The sequence below is a fragment of the Macaca thibetana genome, chromosome X, assembly GCF_024542745.1.
Source record: "Macaca thibetana thibetana isolate TM-01 chromosome X, ASM2454274v1, whole genome shotgun sequence".
In the NCBI taxonomy this organism is placed as follows: domain Eukaryota; kingdom Metazoa; phylum Chordata; class Mammalia; order Primates; family Cercopithecidae; genus Macaca; species Macaca thibetana.
Window position 1 is genome coordinate 24,004,155 of NC_065598.1, and position 18,049 is coordinate 24,022,203.

General features: G+C 44.0%; 1 protein-coding gene across 1 annotated transcript; it reads right to left on the bottom strand.

Moving 5' to 3' along the window:
* Positions 1–13,979: 13,979 nt before the first annotated feature.
* On the bottom strand, positions 13,980–16,578 carry LOC126946708 (putative transcription factor SPT20 homolog-like 2). Its single transcript, XM_050777351.1, has one exon. The coding sequence runs from the start codon at positions 16,515–16,517 to the stop codon at positions 13,980–13,982; it is 2,538 nt and encodes an 845-aa protein (XP_050633308.1). The 5' UTR covers positions 16,518–16,578.
* Positions 16,579–18,049: the final 1,471 nt, after the last annotated feature.

The following is an 18,049-nucleotide window of genomic DNA, read 5'->3' on the forward strand; positions in this document are numbered from 1 at the left end:
TGGCGGCAGGCAAGAGAGTGTGAGGAGGGGAATTGCCCCTTATAAAACCATCAGATCTCGTGAGAACTAACTCACTATCACGAGAATAGGATGGGGGAACTGCCACTATGATTCAATTATCTCCACCTGGTCCCTCCCGCAACACGTAGGGATTATGGGGACTACAATTTAAGATGAGATTTGCATGGGGACGCAAAACTTAACCATATCACCTGCTGATTGAAAAATGCCAGCAAAACCTTGAAGAGTAGGAAGAGGTAGAAATCCAAAGTAAGAGGCATCTTGATCATACATGTATTTTGTTTGGTGTATTATTTTGCTCTCACAATTTATTGCCTGATTGCCTGTTCCAGAAAAAAGAGAGAGAGTGTGTGTGTGTGTGTGTGTGTACACATGTGCATGTTCGCACATGCTTGTGTTGGGGAGTGGGGGTGGGAGGCAGCCAATATGCAAAGTGAGAGTGTCATTTTAAAAATTTACTAATTGCAACAGATTACCATGACTGAAAAACAAAAGCTCTGCACAGCATAAGGCAGAGAAATGGGATTTGACGGGTATTTGCCAATATTAAGCAGTTGTATTTTCTGTAGATATTAGAAAAATTCCCTAAAATTATCCTGAAAATGTGACAATAAGAATAGATTCCTGGATAGTCAAGAGAAAAGGGGATTTTTAGTGGGTAGGAAACATTCCATTGTCTTGGTAAAGTCTCAGAAAGTTAAATGGGTCTTTTAATGGGAAGTAATAGGCACTCTCTAATTTCCACATACTGGTGTGTTCCACAGTGTCACCCATACATTGGGCAGCTGTTCCTTTCTTAATACTCCAAGTCTATAAAACTCCCATTTAGACAAAAGAACTGAATTCTGCTCTGTGCATCTCAATTACAATCTGTTACAAATTGCAGATGCAGGAGAATGGAAGCCTGTAGGCAAAAGCTCGTGTCTCCTGCAGCCTCCTTGCAGGGAAGGAAGTGTGGTCACTCAGGCTTTGTCTTCTCTGAGCATGGAGCTGACCAGTGTTGGTCTGCTCATCTTTACCTGTAGGCTGGGGGACTCCCAGGGCACAGGGATCATGTTACCATTTCCCACCTTCCTGCTCTTCCTTTATTTCTTGCTATGCTTTCTCAGCTTCATTTTCCGGCTTATTCTTTTCTTCCCAACCTGTAAATATTGGCCTTCTTCAAGACTCAATCCTAGCCTTTCTTCTTTATATATTTAGCTGCTATGTTGTTCGATACATGCAAGTTTCCATATTATTGCTCCTTTTCTTAAACTATGTTTGCTGTCATTCCATAACTTCCCTCTTCAGTCTCTACAGGTTTTTTCATCTTCAGTTCCTCCCTGCCTGATGATAAATATTGCCATTTCTGTTATATATGACACTGGCTTGCTATCTCTTTCTTATAAATTATTCATTTTTAAAAACTCCTTTTGATATTTTCAAGGCCAGATGTGGTGGCTCACACCTGTAACCCCAGCACTTTGGGAGGCCAAGGTGGGAGAATCACTTGAGCACAGGAATTCAAGACCAGTCTGGGTAACATAGCAAGACTCCCCTCTTTACAAAAAAAATTTTTTTTTTAAATTAGCCAGGAGTGGTGACATGCTTGTGGTTCTAGCTACTCAAGAGGCTAAGGTGGGAGGATAGCTTAAACCTGGGAGGTTTAGGCTACAATGAACCATGATTGTGCCAATTCACTTCAGCCTGGGCGACAGAGGAGACCCTGTCTAAAAACAAACAAACAAACAAACAAACAACAGAAATACAAACACTCAAACAAAACTCATTTTGATATTTTCTATCTTTTGATAGAATTAAGTCTATTCTAGCCTGGCCAACATGGCGAAACTCCATCTCTACTAAAAATACAAAAATTAGCTGGGCATTGTGGTGTGTGCCTGTAATCCCAGCTACTCAGGAGGCTGAGGCAGGAGAATCACTTGAACCCAGGAGGTGGAGGTTGCAGTGAGCCGAGATCACATCACTGCTCTCCAGCCTGGGTGACAGAGAGAGACTCCACCTTAAAAAAAAAAAAAAAAAAAAAAAAAAAAAGGCTGGGCACGGTGGCTCACGCCTATAATCCCAGCACTTTGGGAGGCAGAGGCAGGTGGATCACAAGGTTGGGAGATGGAGACCATCCTGGCTAACATGGTGAAACCCCGTCTCTACTAAAAAATACAAAAAAATTAGCCAGGCGTGGTGGCGGGCACCTGTAGTCCCAGCAACTCGGGAGGCTGAGGCAGGAGAATGGCATGAACCGGGTAGGTGGAGCTTGCAGTGAGCCGAGATCGCACCACTGCACTCCGGCCTGGGCGATAGAGCGAGACTCCATCTCAAAAAAAAAAAAAAAAAAAAAAAAAAAAAAAGTATATTCATATCCACTGAAATGACTGATATATTTGATTAATTTTTTTCCATATTATGTTTATTCTATATCATTTTTACTTTGGTGTTTCTTCTTTCTCCTTTTCCTTATTTTTGTTAGTTTTATGAAATTGCTATCCATTCCATTTTTTTTTGCCCTGGCTAATTTGGAAGTTGCATTGTACTTTCCATTCTCTTAATTGCAGCTTATTATCATCTGGTATTTATAACCAATTGCATATTTTGTTACCATTACTTGAAAACACAGCCCCTCAACTATTTTCTCACCCAACAGTCTATTTTTCCTTGCACCCCTTACCCTAATAAGATGAGGTTGTCAGTGTATGTTAACTCTCCTTCCCCCTCCACTCCACCACATCTGATGCCTGTTTTTTTCTAAAATAGTTTCGTTCTGGATCATTATTAAATTTGCCTTTGCAGCAACTCCTTTTAAGAATTCTTATTTAGTACTCATATTGCAGATTCTAAGATATTCATTTATGATCAATTTAGATTAAACTACTTATTACATATTTTCAGAAATACAATCACTATCCATTTAATTTAAGCTTCAGTACTTGAGGCTTCTGTTTTTGTTCACTTGGTTTTTGGTTAGAATGATTTCTTGAGTATTTTTCTCAAACAAATCATGTGGTTATTAAAATTTTTTTATTCTTAAAAATCCTCAGAGATCTTTTTTTTCCCCCTGATAGATGAATGAAATATTGGCTGGGTGTGGGATTCTTGGGTTGCAGTACTTTACTCTCAGTAGTCTCTAGATGATTTTTCAACATCTTTTAGCTCCTAGGACTTCCAACATTGTATATGAGAAGTCCAGTACTCATCTTACTTCTTTTTTGAGGCAGGGTCTCGCTCTGTCACCCAGGCTGGAGTGCAGTGGCGCAATCTCGGCTCACTGCAACTTCCGTCTCCCGGATTCAAGCAATTCTCCTGCCTCAGCCTCCTGAGTAGCTGGGATTACAGGTGCACACCACCACTCCCAGCTAATTTTTGTATTTTTAGTAGAGACGATGTTTCACCATGTTGGTCAGGCTGGTCTTGAACTCCTGACCTCAAGTGATCCGCCTGCCTCGACCTCCCAAAGTGCTGGGATTATAGGCTTGAGCCACTGCACCCAGCCTCTTCTTATTTGTAGATAACTTACTCTGTCTGACTGGAAGCTTAATATTTATTTTATTTTATTTTTGAGACAGGGTCTTGCTCTGTTATCCAGCCTGGAATGCAGTGGCACAATCTTGCCTCATTGCAACCTCCATCTCCCGGACTCAAGGGATCCTCCTACCTCAGCCTCTGGAGTAGCTGGGACCACCAGAGTGGGATACCATGCCTGGCGAATTTTTAAATATTTTTTGTAGAAACAAGGTCTTGCCATGTTGCCTTGGCTAGCCTTGAACCCCTGGGCTCAAGCTATCCTCCTGCCTCAGCCTCCCAAAGTGTTGGGATTACAGGTGTGAGCTACTGTCCCCAGCCAAGATTTATTTTTTGTTCTTGACAGCTCAGAATTTTATCACAGTATGCATTAAGTATATATATCAGTCAGCTATTGTCACAATAATGCTGCATAACCAACTACCACAAAAAAAATCTCAGTGACATTAAACAATAAGTATTTATTCTTTTTCACACACCTACAAATCTAGGCTCCAGATTGGGTCCAGGTTGGATCAGGAGCCTCCCAAAACATGCTCTTCCCATGGCAGAAAGCAGGAACACAGGGTGGTGAGGCCACCTATGCAGGTATAATTCAAGTTTTGCTTGAATCACGTCTATTAACATCCCATTGGCCAAAGTGAGTCACATAGCCAAACCCAAAGTCAAGAGTTAAGGAAGTACTGTTCACCCATGTTAGATAAGGGGAGGGAATAAATGTCTGTTGAGCAACAATTTCATGTACTGTAGTGTGTAGATTATCTACTATTATCCTCCTGGAACTGCTGGGAACTCAGTGCAGCTTTTCAATCTGTAAACTTGGATCTTTGTTTTGTTCAAGAAAAGTTTCCTTCATTACTGTCATCCCTCTTTATACATGAGAGATTGGTTGCAGGACCCTAACATTTACCAAAATCTGTGCATAGCCAAGTCTCACAGTCAGCCCTGCAGAACCCAAGTATATGAAAAGTCTGCTCTCTGTATATACGGGTTTCACATCTCACGGATACCATATTTTTGATCTGAGTTTGGTTGAAAAAAACTCCCCATTATAAGTGGGTCCATGAGGTTCAAATCTGTGTCGTTCAAGAGCCAATATACTCGCATAATCATGCTTATCTGCCATCAGTTCGTTTTTCCCCTCCTTGATCTCCTATTTTTGCTTGTCTCTATCTTCCAAATCTCTTATTTTTATAATTCCATCTTTTTGTGTTTTTTTTGAGATAGTGTGTTTATTTCTTCTCCTTCCCCCAAATTACTAACTCCAGATGCAATGGCAGGATGCAAGGAGATCTACTGTATTTTTAAATTTTGAAATCATTTTCACCTAGTTACAGAAAGTTTTTGTGTGGGGGAGGATGCATGCATGTATAGGGCGACTAACTCATCCTGGTTTGCCCGGGACTGTCTTGGTTTTAGCACTGAAGGCCTCACATCCCTGGATCTCCCTTAGTTCTGGGAAAACCAGGATTGTTGGTCACCCTAATGCTGTATTTGAATCTCTTTTTCTTAGTTTTATTTTTAAAAATTTGTTATTTGTCCTCTAGCAATTCTGTTTCCCTGAGTGCCTGCCTTATTTGATCTTCTTCCTTTTGGCTGCTGGGAATTCTTTTTTTTTTTTTTTTTTTATTTGGAGATGGGATCTTGCTCTGTCACCCAGGCTGAAGTGTAGTGGTGTGATCACCACTCATTACAGCCTTGACCTCCCGAGCTCGAGTGATCCTCCCACCTCAGCTTCCCAAGTAGCTGGGACTACAGGTGTGTGCCACCATGCCTGACTAATTTTCTTTCTTTCTTTTTCTATTTTCTTTCTTTCTTTCTTTCTTTCTTTCTTTCTTTCTTTCTTTCTTTCTCTCTTTCTTTCTTTCTTTCTTTCTTTCTTTCTTTCTTTCTCTTTCTCTTTCTTTCTCTCTTTCTTTCTTCTTTCTTTCTTTCTTTTTCTTTCTCTTTCTCTCCCTTCCTTCCTTCCTTTCTTCTTTCTTTCTTTCTTTCTTTCTTTCTTTCTTTCTTTCTTTCTTTTCTTTCTTTCTCTCTCTCTCTCTTTCTCTTTCTTTCTTTCTTTCTTTCTTTCTTTCTTTCTTTCTTTCTTTCTTTCTTTCTTCTTTCTTTCTTTCTTTCTCTCTTTCTCTCTTTCTCTCTTTCTCTCTTTCTCTCTTTCTTTCTTTTTTAGAGACAAGGTCCTGCTATATTTCCCAGGCTGGTCTCGAACTCCTGGGCTCCAGTGATCCTCCCACCTCAGCCTCCCAAGGTGTTGAGATTATATGCATGAGCCACCACACCTGGTCTGCTGGGACTTCTTAGATGTCTTGTTACTTTTCTTTATCCATTGTACTGATACCATTTGGGTCTCACTCGTCATGCATCAGGACTTGGAGTTAATTTTAAGTCATCACCTTTATTTAGGGGAAGGAAAACTTAACAAGGCCAGGGTAAAAAGAGAAGAGAAGACCCAGTCCCCTCTCCTTCCATTATCCATTAGAGAAATGTGCCAGTGTCACGGCACCCTCTTGGATATATAGTGTGTGTCCACGTTCCAGTAGAGGGACCTGCCCCCTTACTGCTCTCCTTTTATAGAGTAAGCATGAGAAGACAACTTTATTAATGAAGGGACACATAAACTGCGTGAGTGCCAGGAAGTCTGGAGTTGGATGCTAGCTGTTTAAAGGAGTTATCTAGGAATTCCAGCTGCTGGCCTCTGTTGGGAGGTGCCACTTCTCCATGGGTTTTTGTGTGTTTCTGCATGTCTTGTGAGTAGAGGCACTAACAGTTTTTATTCTGAACTAACTTTTGAAGGAAGTTCGTATAGTATGTCCCTATGGAGCCAAGGGCAAACTTTTTTGTTGACCAGTATAATAAAGATAAAGGATTAAGTGTGGTGGCTCATGTCTGTAATCCCAGAGCTTTGGGAGGCCAAGGCAGGAGGATCCCTTGAGGCCAGGAGTTCGAGGTTACGAGCTATGATTGAGCCACGGCACTCCAGCCTGGGCAACAGAGCAAGATCTTGTCTCTAAACAACTTAAAAAAAAAGAATAAAAATGATTATGTCTTATTTGAGAACACAATTGGGCAAGTTTGCTTGCAGCCCCCTTTAAAATAGTATGTTCTTTTTAAAAAAACTTTTTAATTTTAATTTTTATTATTTTTTATTTTTTTGAGACAGAGTCTCGCCCTGTCGCCCAGGCTGGAGTACAGTGGCACTATCCTGGTTCACTGCAACCTCCACCTCTCAGGGTTAAGCAATTCCTGAACCTCAGCCTCCCGAGTAGCTGGGATTACAGGTGCGCACCACCACACTGGCTAAGTTTTGTATTTTTAGTAGAGACGGGGTTTCACCATGTTGGCCAGGCTGGTCTTGAACTCTTGGCCTCAAGTGATCTGCCCACCTTGTGCTTGTAATCCCTTCCAAAGTGCTGGGATTATGTGAGCCACCACGCCCAGCTAAAATAGTATTTCTAAGCGTGGGTTCCTCATCTGTGACACACATCCACTGCACGTGCAGCATCCACCTGTGTCCTTCTCTGTGTTACTCCCATGGAACTTGGGGGGCAGAGGAACCAATGCAAACCTGAGGTTCATGCTTTCTATTGTGCTATGAGTAATAAAGTAATTTTTCTTTGACCTGATATTCTTGTGTCTTCTGCCAGCATGCATGAAACTGTGGCAGGCTAACTGATTAGCTTGCAAGCAAGGTAAATCCTCAGACCCTTCCCAGTTCTTGACAGAGCCCATTAGAAATTATGTGCCTTCTGGTCAAAGGAAGGGAGCCACTGGTCCCATAGGAAGCTGGGTTCAGTAGAAGGCCCCTTCCCTACTCTGTTCCAGCCTCAGCTGATTTATGGTACAGGCAACTCAGAATGAGGTCATTTTTAGATAATTCTGCTTATTTCAGTACAGTAGATAACAGACAACAATACAGTGTTCCATAGTTCCTGATCTCTGTATATTCTAATCTATGGAAGGGTTGTCTCCTGTGATGGTTAATACTGAGTATCAACTTGATTGGATTGAAGGATGCGAAGTATTGATCCTGGGTGTGTCTGTGAGGGTGTTGCCAAAGGAGATACATTTGAGTCAGTGGACTGGGAAAGGCAGACCCACCCTTTATCTGGGTTGGCACCATCTAATCAGCTCCCAGAACAGCCAGAATAAAAATGGGCAGAAATTCGTGAAAAGACTAGACTGGCTTAGCCTACTGGCCTACATCTTTCTCCCATGCCGGATGCTTCCTGCCCTCGAACATTGGACTCCAAGTGCTTCAGCTTTGGGACTTGGACTGGCTTCCATGCTCCTCAGCATGCAGATGGCCTACTGTGGGACCTTGTGATCATGTGAGTTAACAGTCCTTAATAAACTCCCCTTAATATATATATCTATCCTATTAGTTCTGTCCCTCTGGAGAACCCTGACTAATACATCTCCCAAGGATTTATTTGTAAGTATTTTCCTATGGAAGCAATTTTATAAACAGTAGTTATACTTAGCCCTAGTTTTTTCTAGACTAGCTCTCTAAACTTATATGCAGCTTCACTTTAGTGGTTAAGACAATGAATTCTGGAACCAGACTACCTAGATTCAAATCCTCGCTTCTCTATTAACTAGATGTGTGACCTTTGACAAGTTATACTTACCTCTCTGTTTCCTCACTTGAAAGCTGAGTTAATAATACCAGCCACCAATAGAATTGTTTTGAGGATTAAATGGATAATGCATGCCTTGTAAGCAACTACTTTCTAAGCTGCTATGATAACCATTTAATAATTTGGCCACTGCGTACAATTTAAGCAAACTTGATCACCACCTGTAGTCTTGTTCGTATAACATATACTGCTGGGGGCAATGCTTTATTACCTATTTCTTCTGTTTCCAGGGGGCGGAGCTTCCATTAGAGCAACAATTCTTAACCTGGGGTCTGTTGACACTTTCAGGGGACCCATGAACTTAATAAGAAAAAAACTTTACATTGTAATTTTACCTGTCTTCTTCCTCTTCCTCCTCCTCCTCCTCCTCCTCTTCCTCCTCTTCCTCCTCCTCTCCTTCTCCTTCTCCTTCTCCTTCTTCTTCTTCTGAGACAGTTTCACTCTTGTTACCCAGGCTGGAGTGCACTGGTGCGATCTTGGCTCACCACAACCTCCGCCTCTCAGGTTCAAGTGATTCTCCTGCCTCAGCCTCCCGAGTAGCTGGGATTACAGGCATGCGTTACCATGCATGGCTAATTTTGTATTTTTAGTAGAGACGGGGTTTCTCCATGTTGGTCAGGCTGGTCTCGAACTCCCGACCTCAGGTGATCCACCTGCCTCAGCCTCCCAAAGTGCTGGGATTACAGGCATGAGCCACCACGCCTGGCCATTTTATCTGACTTCTAACTGAAATGCAGTATTTCCTGCAAGTATGAATATAGACAACAAACTGCAGTATTACCAGTGTCTATAAATTTGTAGCTAATAGAAATCAGAGATATTTTCTTATGAAATTTCACTTGTTGCAGGTATCTCAAAATATCATTTAAGCTCATCACTATTTCAAAATTATGGTAGTAATTAGTCCCACTGTTGTCTTATTATTTAATGCATTAATAAAGGAACACATAGATAATTTATCATGAATGTATTTACAGTATATACTTTTAGGGTTGTATTTTAGTGTAACTGGTTTCCTTTGTAATACCATGTATTTTATTTTATGCCCTTAAAAATGTTATTTTGAGGCTGGCATGGTAGCTCATGCCTGCAATCCCAGAACTCTGGGAGGCCTAGGTGGGTGGATCGCTTGAGCTCTCAAGTTTGAGACCAGCCTGGGCAGCATGTCAAAACCCTATCTTTACAAACAAAAACAGAAACAAAAAATTAGCTGGGTATGATGGTGTGCGCCTTTAGTCCCAACTACTCCAGAGGCTGAGGTAGGAGGATGGCTTGAGCCCAGGAGGTGGAGGTGGCAGTGGGCCAAGATCACACCACTGCACTCCAGTCTGGGCAATAGAGTTAGAACTTGTCTCAAAAAAAAAAAAAAAAAAAAAAAAAAAAAAAATGTTGTTTTGAGAAAGGATCCATGGGCTTCACCAAATACCAAAGAGGCCTATTGTCTAGGGGTTAAGAAGCTCTTCATTAGAGTAAAGTGGGCTCTCCCTGCCCACTCAGTTCTCCCCAGTGGGGTGGCCAGGATCATAGGAGGGATCTGCAGCCCACAGCAGCCCTGCCTCCAGCCCTGCCTGTGAGTGAGGAAGCCAGATCTAAATTATGTCCTTGAATATATGAGCATCACTAATAAAGAGATATATTGATGTCCAGCTGTTTGCTGGATCCCTCTCTTTTGCAGCTGGTGTCAACCTATGGCAGAGACGTCATGTATAAGCTCCCCTCAAACGTCAACATACAGCGAAATGACAGACTGCCATCTGTCATTTCGTCCACGTCATGGGGTCTCTGCAACCATATTGTGAGCCCCCTGGGACAGGCCTACGTCTTGCCCTCAGTGAGGCAGTAAAGAGGGTTGTGTGGGAAAGAATGTGGTCTCTGACCCCAGGAAGCTTGGGTCCAAATCTGGGCTCTGATACTTTGCAGCTGGGTGATTGTGAACAAATTACTTAAGCGCCCCATGCCTTGTTTCCTCTTTTATAATTGTAAGTGGTTTTTGCAAGAACTCAGTGAGTGAAACATGTAAAAGAGAACAGTGTCTAGCACGTAGAAAGAACAGAGGGGAAAAGATCCTATATTTTATGCCTACGTGTTTATCAGGATGCAATGAAAGCAGCTAAGTACATTTTCCCTGCAGATGAAATACTAAAGTCCTGGAGATGAAGAATTATTTTAATTAGATTTTATGGAAAAATATATTTCATGGCTTGCAATACTACTAAGACTGTATCAAAGTAGTCCTCTATCTTACCAGTAAGAATAAAATCAGCTTTCTCTAATCAACAGGTTGTCTTGGTGACATTTCAGGGAGGCAGCATGCAACAAAAATGAACGACAATATTGGTATTAGCTGATAGGTGGGAGAAATGGAAGTGGGACCCAGAAGACAGCCTGTTCACTAAGATGTTACCATTGCTTTTAAGAGATAAGTTTCTTAGAATTGGGTGTTTTTCCCAAAACAGAAATCTAATACAGAATGACAGCTATTTAAACTTGTCACTTATAAATAAGTACAAATTCTCTGTGCAGATACAAATATCTGTACTTCCTGGGTTGGTCAATACTTTTCTCTTGCAATCTTATTTCTATCATCTCCTTGGTCTGTGTCCTGGTCTCTGACTTGGGGTAGGGCAATAAGCCACTAAAATATTGAGCCTGCCTCTATTAGGTTAGTGCAAAAGTAACTGTGCTTCTTGACATTAAAAGTAGTGGCAAAAACTGGCCAGGTGTGGTGGCTCGCACCTGTAATCCCATCACTTTGGGAGGCTGAGGCAGGTGGATCACCTGAGATCAGGAGTTTGAGACCAGCCTGGCCAACATGGTGAAACCCCGTCTCTACTAAAAATACAAAAAAATCAGTCAGGTGTGGTGGCACATGCCTGTAATCCCAGCTACTAGGGAGACTGAGGCAGGAGAATCGCTTGAATCCAGGAGGTGGAGGTTGCAGTGAGCCGAGATCGTGCCACTACACTCCAGCCTGGGCAACAAGAGTGAAAACTCCATCTAAAAAAACAAAAAACAAAACAAAACAACACAAAAAACAAGTAATGGCAAAAACCACAATTACTTTTGCACCAAGCTATTTCTCATTCTTTCTATTGTGTACTCATCTATTAACATTTCACTATTCTGTAAATCTAGCTTAAATTGCTGAAGGACACAATGAGATGAGGGTTGAATAAAATCTTGGTCCTAAAGAGGCATTTTTACTTTTCTTTGGTCTGTCTTCTCCCCCATCTCCAACATTACTGTGGAAAATCCTCCTTCTATAGGTGTTTAAATAAATACATACTCTGGGGTTTCATTTCAAGGGTTATATTCTTTCCTCTTCATCATTGTGGCAGTTACATCCAATTATCAACCATGTTGAGGATCATTATAAGGAAATAAAGACCACCAAATGATAATCAGAAACAAAACTCAATTTATTTGCCTGCCTGGGAAGGGAAGGTCACATCACTGAAGCACAAATTTAGCTGCTATCTCCATGTACTACTTGAAAGAAGCAGAGGGCAAAGGAGAAAGCTACACCAAATTTGGTGATATACGGAGTTCAGGTCACTGCTTAGCTCTGAAGGCCATGCATAAACTCTTCTCTACAACTGGTCATTGCACTGGTTCGCTTCTTAAAAGTGCAGGCACCATTCCCAGTTATGTTCAGGCTGCTCTGATGGACTTGGTGTCACTTGGGAGATTCAATGTGTTTGCTTGAAGTTGGTCAAATCTTTAACAGCATCGGTAGCGCATTAGTAAAAGGGTTCACCAAGTAAGATTCACTGGATACCTGTCTCTTTACTGACGTCTTTTGGAACCGCCAGATCAAATTTCCTTCTATTTCATTAAGGCAAAAAACAGAGAAATATAGATGTGTACCTAGAAAAACAAGTATTACACAGGGTGCCCTTCAAGGTTGTAAAAGAGCAAAATATGAGGTGCTAGAACAGATGCTTGTACATGAAAGTTGACAGCAGCTCTATGCACAGCGCCCAAAAGGTAGAAACAACCCAAGTGTCCATCATCAGATGAATTAATAAACAAAAATGTGCTATATGCAAACAATGGAATGTTATTGAACCACAGAAAGGAATAAAGTAGCAATACATTTTACAACATGGAAGAACTTCAAAAAACATTATGCCGAGTGAAAGAGGCCAGACACAAAAGACCACATACTGTATGACTACATTTACAGGAAATATTTAGGTAAATCCATAGAAACAGAAAGCAAATTGGTGGTTGCCAGAGGCTGGGGGTGTGAAGATGACAAGCTAGTGCTTAATGGATACAGAGACTTCTTGGTGGGTGATGAAAATGTTTTGGAAACAGAAGGGGTAGTTGTACAACATCATGAATGTACTAAATGCCACTTTACAACTGTACTTTACAATGGTTGGTTGTTCTGTGATTACCCCTTAGTTGTTAAAAAAGGAAAAAGAAAGGGAAAACAAAAGCGCACAAAAGTTCATGTTTCTTTGAGTCTCACTGCAATGAGGGAAAAAATGAGGGAACAGAAACGGCTGAACAACTGATGATGACGCATCAACAAAGAGAAAAAGACAAAGACAAAGACGGGGGTTCTACTTAAGAAACAAGGCTACAAATATTTGAAAAGCAAACCAATAAAATGGATTTTCAAATGTTTCACTATTAACTTCTTGCAAACAAACTACAAAAAATGTAAATGATCTTATAAAGAGAGCGCACACAAAACATCCAGGAAGAGCCTTTTCAAAGCCAGTGAGAGAGCCTCGCTCTGTGGAGCACTAGGTGCAGACAGGGCCTTTGAAAGGGCAGGGGACTGTCACACAAGCAAATCTGCCACTAATTCTATTCCATAGCTTTGGAAGTCTCCCATGTACTCAACTGCAGTGTAACAAGCATCACTGTACTGTACTTTCTTTTCATTTTATTTTTCAAAATGAATGTGTAATAATTCCATTCCATATATTGTGCATAAACCTATTAATCTAAATACAATTACGCTCTTCTGAAAGAGGTTTCTCAGAGTTCATAGGTCACTTTCACATATATTATGTACAGTGAGACCATTTTTAAAAAGCAATGACCTTCATGTGACATGAGACAGCAGGGATAGATCGTGAGGACATTATGCCAAGTGAGATAAGCCACTCACCAAGGGACAAATGCCATATGATTCCACTTCCATGAAGTGGCCAGGGTGGTGAACTCATAGAGAAAGAAAGCAGAACAGTGGCTGCCAGGGACTGGGCAAGGGAGAATGGGGAACTGGTATTCAATGGGCATGAGTTTCAGTGTTGTAAGATGGTCTGGAAACCTGCGGCACAACTGTGGGGGTGGACTTAATACTATTGAACCGCGCACTTAAAATAGTTAAGGTGGTCCATTTTAGATTATATGTTTTTACCACCATTTAAAAAAATTTAAATTGCACTCTTCTTGTTAAAATATTAACTTAAAATTAAAATCTTGTTAAAATATTAACTTAACATTGTTGGTATTGCCATCTTGGCTTTAGAGAAATTATACACTTCAGAAGTTTAAACTCAACTTGGTTAGGATTTGGATACTTTAAAATACTATATTAAAACTAATTATATCAACAGCAACGACAACAAAAGGAGTAACTTAAGCAAAACAATGCTCCTTTAGGAGATCACTTCCCTGTTTCTAAATAAAAATTAGTGGATTGTGCTTCTGTGTAAAATGTGTATTTTAAAATGTAAAATACCAAAACATGAGGGAAAAAAACACAAAACTCAAGTAAAAACTGGGAATTCATTTGGGTCAGTGCTCCTGTGCTTTTAAAAGAGAGACAAACAACCACAAGCCTCAGGGCGCTGGTGGGGTTGGCTTGCCTCCCTTCGTCTGCACTACCGACTGGCTCGCTGCTTGCCCACCTGGATGTGGCTGCACTATCTGAACAGCGCCTGTTGCCAAAAACACTGGCTGCTGCAGGACTCTCAACTGCTGCGTCTGGAGCTGGATCGGCTGTCGCTGTGGCTGTGGATGTGGCTGCAGCGGCTGTGGCTGTGGCCGCAGTGGCTGTGGCTGCAGCAGCAGCAACTGCTGCTGCTGCCTCAAGACAGAGGGGAGCTGGATACCCTGCTGAGGAACCTGGGCAGAGCCAAGTAGACCCAACACAGCTGCCTGGGGCTGGGGCTGCAGACCACTACCTGCTCCAGTGGGGTTCACCATAAGAAGCTGCTGAGCAGGGAAGGCCTGCCCTTGAGTGCTCAAACGTAGTGCGGGACCCTGTGGCCCTGGCTGAGGACGGTGAGCAGCTGTGGGCTGCTGGAGCTGCTGCAGGGAAACCAGCTGATGGAACTGCTGCTGTGGGCCGGTCAGAACCATGGATCCCTGTGGAACCTGGAGGAGTGTCAGGGGCCTGAGACCTTCAGGAGTATTTAGGAAAAATTGAAGGGGTGCTTGAGAAGATGCCTGTGCTGCACTGGGCTTTGCATCTGGTAGTGGACCTCCTGAGGACTGAAGGCCACTGCCACTGATTCCTGCAGGAGCCGGGCCACCCAAGCCAGAGGCCTGCACAAGCTTGAAACTGCTACCCAAAGCCTGGGCTGCCCGGACTGGGCCCTCCACGTTGATGGCCTTTAGGCCAGTGGAGCCTGTCCTGACTTGAATGGCTGGGGCTATTTTTACGAATCTGGTTGGGGGCCGGGCAGCTGGACGGGGCCTGCTAGCTTGAATGAGACGCACAGAGGGCTTCTGAGAATGACTTGGTGTTGCTGCCGCTGCTGCCGCAGCAGCAGGAGGAGGAGGAGGAGGAGGAAGAGGAGGAGGAGGAGGAGGAGGAGGAACAGGAGGAGGAACAGGAGGAGGAGCAGGAGGAGGAGTAGGAGTAGCAGTAGCAGCAGCAGCAGCAGCTGCCACAGGAAAAGGACGCTTAAGAGAGCTGCCTGCCTGTTGTGGGGGAAAACTGGTACCTGAGGAATTCTTTCCTGAGCTTGAGGGAAGTTGGTTTCGGGGAGGTGGATGTTTCTCTCTCCTCCCCAATACTGAAGACTGGACCCACACAGGCTTAGGCTGTTCTGGTGTTTTCCATGAAGAGAGCTGACTGACACTGGCTGGGCCACTGGAGCTGTGTGGCATCTTGCCTGGACCTTTGACTCTGCTCTGCACCGATTCCTGGGCCTGACTCACTGCCCTCCCAGCATCAGTCTCTGACCCAGGCCTGAGACCAGCTGCATGGTCATCTGGGAAGGGCTGCCAGGGAGACTTCTGGCTCTTCTGCCTGGCTTTTTTACGGGGCCCTATTTCACCACTGAAAAACGGATCATTAAACGACTGCATGATGTTTGGCTTGGTGTCCCAGGCCTGAGAGCCAGCTTCCCATCCAAATCCGAAAGGGTCTTCTACCTCCTGGGCTGGCCAGACTGGGAGCTGTGGGTCAGCAGCTGTGACGGGCTGACACCCTTTAGCAAGTTTCTCCACATCCACTTCCGAAGGCACGGCCAAATCCCAGGATCTGCGTTTCCACATGTCTACACAACGTCCTGCTTTAGCAATGTCCAGCTCATAAGGCTGACCTGCTTTTCTTTCTTCTTTTTGGCCAGAAGTCGACACTCTCATCTCAGGAGGAGGTGGATAGTCAGACCGCTCCTGCTGTGACCTTACAGAGGGCCACGAATACCTCTGGAGGCACCGTTTCATCGGGTCGGTATTCATCTTTTGCTTGTTATACAGCAGCCTGTTTGCAGAACAGGCGACTGCTACAGAAGGATCAAGATACAGTGGTTCAGCTGTCTCTAAGATCAGTTGACTCTCAAGTGGAAATTTGTCTTCCTGGCTCCATTTCTGGACATCTCTTGTCATTGTATTCACCTCATGGGCTAAAGTCGGCATCGCTGAATGTAGGAGAATATGCCTGCTTTGGTAACCAGGAGGTTGCATATTACTGGACTGCCTGTAGTCACGAACTTCTACTATGACACACCCACTATGAAAAATGTTAACCGAAGCTTTATCAAGGACATCAGCCAAAGCAGGGGGTAATTCTTCTGCATCCAAGTAGTCGAGCAATGTCCTTTCATCATAAGGTAGCGGAATGGTCTCTGCAAAGGACCCATCTTTTCTCTGGAGCATCACAGAATACCCCTGATTGCCTGGGTAAAGATTGACCAGTAAACATGGCAAGGACTCTCTCCTAACAAGCTTTTCTAACAAGTTTACATTGCTTCTCAATTCCTGAGGATCCTTAGGCTCTTTTCCACATTCTTCTATATAAATGTCATAAAGTTTTTCCTGCAGAGATTTTCCCGCCCTAGGTGAGTATCTCCTTCTAGGAGGTCTCTGTTGGGCAATTTCAATGATATTCTCTGCGCCATTCAGAGCCTGTTCTAAATCTCGATCCATTGTAACAGAAAACAGGGCCCCTAACGGGAGAGAAAACGCATGTGCGTTGGTGAAGTGGGGTGGATGTCACGGCTGTCATATTAATGTACAGGCCCGCAAGACGCCACAAGTCCACACTGAGTTCAACATGGGCATCTGCCCAGAAACCCACCCCCAGGGAAGGGCTACCCAATCTGTTTGAGGGTTTCTGAAAACATCGGTACCTGAGGGGTCGTCAACCTGGCACTGGCTTCGCGTCTCTGCGGGCTGGAACGGGAGAGGGAGGGCCGGGGTCAGCTCCTGGGCACTGTCTGGGCACTTGCCCAGAAACCCACCCCCAGGGAAGCACTACCCAATCAATCTGTTTGAGGGTTTCTGAAAACATCAGTACCTGAGGGGTCGTCGTCGTGGCCGGGCTTCACGTCTCTGCGGGCTGGAACGGAAGTGAGCGGGAGGGCCGGGGTCAGCTCCTGGGCGCGTCTGGGCACCTGCCCAGAAACCCGCCCCCAGGGAAGCACTACCCAATCAATCTGTTTGAGGGTTTCTGAAAACATCGATACCTGAGGGGTCGTCGTCGTGGCCGGGCTTCGCGTCTCCGTGGGCTGGAATGGAAGTGAGCGGGAGGGCGGGGTCAGCTCCTGGGCGCGTCTGGGCACCTGCCCAGAAACCCGCCCCCCGGGAAGCCCTACCCAATCTATTTGAGGGTTTCTGAAAACATCGATACCTGAGGGGTCGGTGTTGTGGCTTGGGCTTCGCGTCTCTGAGTGCTGCACCGGAAGTGAACGTCAGGGCCGGGGTCAACTCCTGGCCCCGTCTATGCGCATGCGCACTTGCAGCACACCTCAGATTCCAGACGCCTCCTGCTTCTCTGGCCTCACGGGTGCGAGGCTCACTCGCTGCACTTCCGGGTCTGCTGCCAGCACTTGCACTTGACCACTTGCCATTTCGCCTTGAAAGCATACATGCAAAAGCACAAGCCACCAACGACGGTATAGACATATCTTTCGTACATCTTTCATAGACATCAGTTTCCACAGGAATGACACTGTCGGGAAATCATGGGAAGTTGTCACTGGTCTTGGTGGAAACTTCAACAATTGTTGGCATTTTTGGAATCTCTTGCCATCAATGGCAGCACTGCTGCCGGTATCCGTCAGCCACTGGGCTGCGGAATGAGCCCGAAGTGGCAATGCTTCCATGCCCGGAGAACCCACAGGTTGTGGCAAGCGTCAGGATTCTTCGTGTCGTCGTCCAGTGAGCTCCCGCCTGGGGGTGTTCATGTAGATGCACCAGTACATGACGTTCATTTACATAATTACTCACCTTTTATTTCTCCATGTGTTGAGTTAGGGCACTTACAGATTAAAAAATTACGTGGTGGGTCATTACATTGTCTATGGATTGCAGTTCAGGATGGTAGAGAGACATGAAACCATTCATTTCTACAAGGTGATTTGCACCTGATAAGGATGAGAACAATTGTTCCAGGTGATGGCAATACATTTTCAATGATGAGACTAAACTGTAGACCTTAGCTGAGATCCTAATGATAG